The 7,481-nt window shown below is 38.7% G+C and overlaps 1 protein-coding gene across 1 annotated transcript; it reads left to right on the top strand.

The window, feature by feature from the left end:
• The first annotated feature begins 1,581 nt into the window (after positions 1-1,581).
• On the top strand, positions 1,582-2,094 carry LOC147922860 (uncharacterized). The gene has a single exon (XM_087497814.1). It carries the CDS (start codon positions 1,582-1,584, stop codon positions 2,092-2,094), a length of 513 nt encoding a protein of 170 aa, XP_087353940.1.
• The last annotated feature ends 5,387 nt before the right edge of the window (positions 2,095-7,481 follow it).

The raw sequence follows: 7,481 nt of genomic DNA, 5'->3' as shown, positions 1-7,481 counted from the left end.
TTGTCTCTTCTTGTTGATGATCAGCTTTGGATCTTATGCGAGCGAGTGTCATGTGACACATTCATCTTTTATCTTAATCCAAATTTTAGGAAAAAGGCAAATTTAAAATTTATAAAAATACAAAACAAAACATTTTTTCTGTTACTTAATATACAATTTTTTCTGGTTTGATAGTCCCAGAAAGGGGCTTGAGACCAGGTGATCCGTTTTCTCCATACATTTTTATCTTATGTACGGAGGTTCTGATTGCTAATATTCGGAAGGCAGAGGAGGAAAAGAAGATTACAGGTATAAAGGTGGCAAATAAGTGCCCGCCAATCACACATTTGTTGTTTGCGGATGACAGTCTTTTTTCTGTAAGGTTGATAGGGATCAATGTAGGGTTGTTTTGGATATTTTAAAGCAGTACGAGGCCGCCTGGGGACAGCATATAAATTTTGAGAAGTCTTCAATTCAGTTCGGTCATAAGGTCGATGACTTGGCAAAGGAGGAGATACAGGGGTTTCTTGGGATAACCAATCTAGGTGGCATGGGCTCGTATTTGGGTCTTCCAGAAAGTTTGGGGGATCCAAAACGCAGGTTTTTTCTTTTGTTAGAGATCAGTTGCAGAACTGAACAACTGGCTGGTCAGCGAAACTGTTGTCAAAAGGAGGGAAGAAGGGGATGATTAAGTCGGTTGCGACCGTTGTATCAACTTTTTTGATGTCTTGTTTTCGGTTACCAAAAACAATAACATCCAAACTAACGAGTGCTGTGGCGAACTTTTGGTGGAGCTCTAATGGCCATTCTGGGGTATGCATTGAATAGCTTGGGTGAAGCTTTGTTGTAGCAAGCAGTTGGGTGGCTTGGGTTTTAGGAGTGTTGATGATTTTAACACAGCTCTGTTGGCTAAGCAGCTATGGAGATTGATGGAATTTCCGGACTCACTATTTGCTCGGGTTTTTAAGAGTAGGTATTACCGAAATTCAAACCCGATGGAACCAATAAGGTCATACTCTCCTTCTTATGGATGGAGAAGCATTGTTTCAGCTAGATATCTGGTAAATAAAGGGCTTATTAAAAGGGTTGGCTATGGGGACTCCATTTCTATATGTCTATATGGCAGGACCCCTGGATTCCAGCTCAATTCCCAAGACCAGCTTTAAGTAATGGTCCTTTTCAGGATCCAGAACTTCGATTGACTCATTTGATCAATTGCCAAACGAATATTTGGCATAGGGATCTGCTCTATGAGCATTTTGATCTCGTAGATGCAGCTTTAATAGAAGCTTTGACTTTAGGTAATTGTTCAAGGGCAGATTACTTAGGTTGGCACTTTACTAAGCATGGAAAATATACGGTTAAATCTGGGTATGAGGTGGCGCTATGCGATCCCGAACACCTTCCAAGCGTCTGGGGCGGGGACAGAGATTACCCCTCTTTTGGAAAAGATTTGGCGGGTTCCATGTCCACCCAAACTGCAGCATTTTATGTGGCAAGTGTTGACGGGTTGTATTTCGGTATCGGATAATTTGAAAAGACGAGGGATAGATTGTGATGTCGATTGTGCATGTTGTTGGGCAGATGTGGAAAATATAAATCATGCCATTTGTTTTGTGTCCACCGGCTGGCCAGGCTTGGGCTTTAGCGAATGTTCTGGTGGGGCCGCAACTCTTCCTTACGGAGTCGGTTTATGCTAGTGTGGATCATTTTTTGGGTTCCAACAATCCGGGATCACAGGTTGCAGCCTTTCCTTGGATAGTGTGGTATATTTGGAAATCACGGAATTCTCAAGTTTTTGAGAACCAGGTTGAACGACCTGATGAGGTTGTCCGGGTGGCGATAGGTGAAGCGGAGACTTGGCAGCAGGCACATGTGGAGGTAGTTCCGGACGAGCTTCAGTCCTCACCTAATGCTCTGTCTTCTGGGCCTCCGGGCTACAATGCTCCCCTTCCGCCGTTTGTTTCCGGCCACCGGTGTTTTGTGGATGGTTCTTGGAAAGTAACTGATGTTTTTGCAGGTGCAGGATGGATGTGTACTTCTTCAAAAGGATCACCCCCGATTCTCGGCGCCACCAATTTCCAACGTAGTTTGTCCCGTTATATGCAGAAGTAGAAGCTTTCATTTGGGCGATGCGGTGCATGATTGGACACGATTTCCAGGAGGTGGTGTTTTACACGGACTGCTCCGATTTGGTGAAGATGGTGTCTTCGCCTCTGGATTGGCCCACCTTCACAACGTACCTAGACGACATCAAGACTGACAGGGAGGAGTTCTCTTCTTTTTATTTGGTTTAAGTATCTAGAAATGCTAATGTTCGTGCGGATTCACTGGTTCGTCAAGAGCGTTTCATTACGCAGCGCATTTTATTTGTAAACAATGTTCCCACAAATTGGCTCATTTGAGTTGATTTCTTTCTGTTGACAAAAAAAAAAAAAAAAAAAAAGAAGAAAAAAAAAAACTACACAATTTTTTTTTTTGTTCTTTGGGTCCGGTAATAGTAATACCGATCACAAAAAACGGCTACGTTTCCAATGACTCCATCACATGCACCTTACCCATGTGTGAGTGAGACTCATTACTTATCACAACTGATTTCTCAAAAGTTACGATAGCTTTACTTACACCATCTGTATATCTCTATTTTTTTCTCTAAATTAGAGTAACTCTAAAATAGAATATTGTTTTTCTCCAATGTATTACAACTCTAAAATAGAGTTAGAGTAAAAAAATAGAGGTGAGAATAGAGTTGCTATATATATAGAGTAATCTTATCATTTTCTCTATTTTAGAGTAAAATATAGAGTAGGGTTGGAGCAAATATTGCTATATAATAGAATTTTTGACTCTAAAATAGAGTGGGGTTAGAGAGAATCTAAGTTTCTTTATTATTTTTTTCAATATCCAGACTTAGTTTGATTCTGATGATGCTCTAGTAGATACATCTCAGCTAAGGCAGCAAACACTGCTGATCCATAAGGAAGAACATTCTCGTCGAGGAAGAAATAAGGGGAATGAACGCTACATACAGAACCGATTTCTTCGTTTCTGATGCCGATTCCTAGATAGTAACCAGGTATTTCTTGTTGATAGAAGGCAAAATCCTCACCCGCAATTTTCACCCGGTTTCACCTTCTCGGGTCCAATCAACTTTTTCAAAACTTTTTCAGTGTCACTACAAGAAAACAGGACATTTACGATTACGATTGGCGACTAAACACGTAGTCGCCAAATTTACTGACTACATACCGACTGCTTAACCACTAATTTACAACTCGTTTTTTACCGACTGAATTGAGTAGTTGGTTCAATAGTCGTTAATTAGCGACGACTTTACGACTGAAAGACAAGAAAGTAATATTGTCACCTAAGAGTAGGTAATTTGACGACTACATGGGACCACTACGGCGAGTCGTTAATTTTCCGACTAACATACGACCATATCTATTAGCCGGAAATTTGGAGACTACTAACCGACTTATGAGGCGAGTCGTAAACATGTCGGCCAAAAAGAAACACGTTTTATTCGTTTGTGGGGTTGGTAAGCTTTGTTTTTTTACGACTAATAGTTTGAGTCACATCTCAGTCGTTAAATAGTCGGTAAGTAGTATCCAAAAAACTCTATATATACCACACCTTCGTTTCATATTTTATTCACACCACAAGCAAGAGCATTAATAAGAAAAAAATCGAGAGTGAGACAAATAAAATCGAGAGTGAGAAAAAAAAATCGAGAGAGAAAAAAACGAGAGTGAGATGTCTTTAATAATGGCGGGAAATTCTAATTATAGTCATTTTCGGGAGTGGATGCATAAGAGGCTTGATGAAGTGACGGAAAATTTCACGGAAGAGTTCATCACCGGGGTAGAGGAGTTCATGCCTTTTGCAAATAGCCAGCGTTTAGCACAAAATAATGGTGGTAAGTTTCACTGCCTTTGTGATAAGTGCAAAAACGGTAGGCGTCTTCCGGGGGGTACAATTTGGAATCTTCTTTTTTGCTATGGGTTTATGCCAGATTATTATGTTTGGTATAAACATGAGGAAGAAATTAATATGGGCATAAGAACGAGTTATGTAGATCCGACGTTTATAAGTGGGACTGAAGAAGTGGTTAATGTGGTAGGAGATAGATATGTGGATATGCTGAATGATGCATTTCGTTATAACATAAGTTTAGATGATAATTATCATCAAGATGGTAGTTATCATAATGTAGAGGAACCGATACTTAACCATTCCAAGAAATTCTGCGACTTGTTAGAAGGTGCAAAAAAAATCCATTATATGATGGTTGTCATGAAGGTCACTCACAATTATCCCTAGCTGCTAGAGTCATGCAAAATAAGGCAGATTATAATATGAGTGAAAAGTTAGTAGATTCGGTTTATGAAATGTTGAATAATTATTTACCAGAACGAAACTGTGACAATCCGTCTCGCAGACCCCACTAGCCCACCGCTAGCCGCCCAAACGGACCCCAAGATGGCCCTGCAGGGCATCGATCCTAACCCCTCACTGTGGATATCCCAATCCACCAGTAGGTTATTGGTGCGTCAGGCGTTCCTCGAACCCTGGTCTCCACCCTTTAACAACCTTCCCACAGGACAAGCTGTCACCAATTGATCTGCTATGTGACAACCCGTCCCGCGGACCCCACTATCCCACCGCTAGCCACCCAAACGGACCCCAATCTGGCCCTGCAGGGCATCGATCCTAACCCCTCACTGTGGATGTCAATTGGTGTGTGACTGTCAATTGATGCATACAGAGAAATGTTTTTTTGGACAACATCATGTATACTCTTATGCGTGTGAAGGGTAAATCAAAATATACCATCATGTCAACATTGGATTTAGTAAAGTTTTTTTCTCGGCCACATTTACATCTTGATAGTAGAGGTAAAACACCTTTCTTGGCATATACATTGACAGAAGAAGCCAAAACAAGCTTATTGGAATGTGTGATACACTCAGTTAAATTCCGAGATGGTTATTCGTCAGACTTATCTAGTTGTGTTGATATGGAAAATGGAAAGTTTTCAAGAATGAAGAGCCATGATTGCCATATTTTTATGGAGCGGTTACTTCCATTTATCTTTGCAGAACTGCTACACAGCAATGTACACCTTGCGTTATCAGGTACTCGTTAATTAATAAATCAAAATTCTATTTATTTATGAAGTACTTATATAATTCTTAATGTAATATTGAAGTTTGAATATATCTTGTAGGGGTTGGAGCATTTTTCCGAGACTTATGTTCTAGGACTTTGCATACAAGTCGCATTTAAATTCTAAAACAGAATATAGTTCTAATCCTATGCAACTTTGAAAAGATCTTTCCACCATCCTTTTTTGATGTGATGGAGCACCTGCATATACATCTCCCTTATGAAGCTGAATTAGGAAGTCCTGTCCAATATAGGTGGATGTATCATTTTGAAAGATTTTTTTAAAAAATTTAAAGGAAAATCAAAGAACAAAAGATATGCAGCAGGATCAATTGTTGAATCATATATCAATGACGAGATTGCATACTTCTCAGAGCACTACTTTGCCGCGAACATACAAACAAAATCAAGGTAAATGCTATCAAGATTTGAATATATTGTGTAAATATATATTTAATTTTCAAACTTTGGCCAGGTTAACAAGATTTGATGAAGGTGAAAACCCTGTATATCATGTGTCTGGAGTGCCTTCTATATTTACTCACGTTGGCCGTCCAAGTGGGGAAATGTATGAAACATGGCTCTCAAGCCAAGACTATCAATGCGCACAAGCATATGTTTTAAGAAATTGTGACTATTTTAAGCCAATTGAAATGTATATAATTAAGTAGTGATCGCTGAAATTACTTGCACTTTAATCTGCTATGATTTCTCATATATTTGTGTTTGTCTTGTATATATAGTATGTTCGAGGATTTTCTTTCAGCAAAATATCCAGAACTTCCCGAGAAAGAACTCTCCGCCAAAAGAGCAGACGAATATCATTTATGGGTTAAAGAATATGTGTGTGACAACAATACTCATGCTATATATAAATACTTATTAAAATTATTGAAAATAACTTTATACATATATGCAGGCTACTTACTAGAACGCCACAAATCCATTTCCTACTTGGATTCAAGAGATAGTGCATGGACCTTTGAACAAGGTTAAAACATGGCCAATGTATTCTACAAGAGGCTATTTGTTTCATACAGAGAATCACGGTGCTGGACGAAACACATGTAACTATGGGGTATGTGCTAAGGGTGAAAATTACAAGGATGAATCTGATGCAGCGGATTTCTACGGAACCATAACTGATATCATAGAGCTTCAGTATGAGGGGATGGTTAATTTGAGAATCACACTTTTTAAGTGCAAGTGGTATGACCCTGCTATCGGTAGAGGCACTCCGATCAGCAATGGTGGTGTCGTAGACGTACTTTCAACAAGAAAGTACAATAAATACAAACCATTTATTCTAGGTAAGTATATATATATATATGTATTTATTTATATTTCTATAAATAAAACATTATTGTTGATATGCAAATGTAACTTTCATAATATGCAAATGCAGCCTCTCAAACAGAACAAGTGTGTTATATTCCGTATCCCTACATAAAAAAACCGAAGCAAATATGGCTCAATGTTCTAAAGGTGAATCCGAGGGGAAAAATTTCTGGAGAATATGTCAACAGTTCAGAGACGACTCTTATGCAAACCAAAAATGATGATGTTGTATTGATGACTACAATTGAAGATATTGTACTTGACAATTTGGAAGAGGGGGTAAACCCAATAAATCTCGATTACGGCGTTGAAGATGTGGAACCTGAAGATGAATTCTTGTGTAATTTATCATCTTCGGATGATGAAGAACCAGATGACGATGAATCCTCCTAATTATGTTTATGTCTAATTTGTGCAATAAAATTTTGTAAACTGAATTATGATCTAAATAATATATAATATATAAACTAAATTATATGGTTTTAAAAGGATTAAATTAAGCCACTGATTAGCGACAAATAAGTGACTAATTTCAAAATATTTGAGTTTAAATACCACAATTACGTGGTGGAGCAGAGTATGGACTCCAAAACAAGCCCAGCCTTTTCAAATAAAATTGTCATTGTATATACCAACTACGTAGGGACTAATAAGCGACTATATAGAAAATGTTTGGGTTAATTAAACACGAAACCCACTTATGCGGTCCATTAACGGCCCATCACACACGACCTAACCCTAATCATCAACCCTAATCTCTAATCATTCTCACCTTTCTTGTTCTCCGATATCTCTTTAATACGATCTCTGAAACCCTAATCTCCGATATCTCTCTATCATTCTTGTTCTTCTTCTTCAAAAGAGCAAAGAATGCCTCTTGTTAAGAAGCCTGGACGCAAGAGAAATGTTGCCCCCAACGCTTATCTCATACCCAGTGGCTCTAATCCTCTGTCTAAGGTGAGAAGAATCAACCCTCTACCGCCTTAATACAACTT

Source organism: Camelina sativa, chromosome 18 (genome assembly GCF_030686135.1).
Source record: "Camelina sativa cultivar CO46 ecotype springtype chromosome 18, ASM3068613v1".
Taxonomy (NCBI): Eukaryota; Viridiplantae; Streptophyta; class Magnoliopsida; order Brassicales; family Brassicaceae; genus Camelina; species Camelina sativa.
This window is presented reverse-complemented; position numbering and strand designations above follow the sequence as displayed.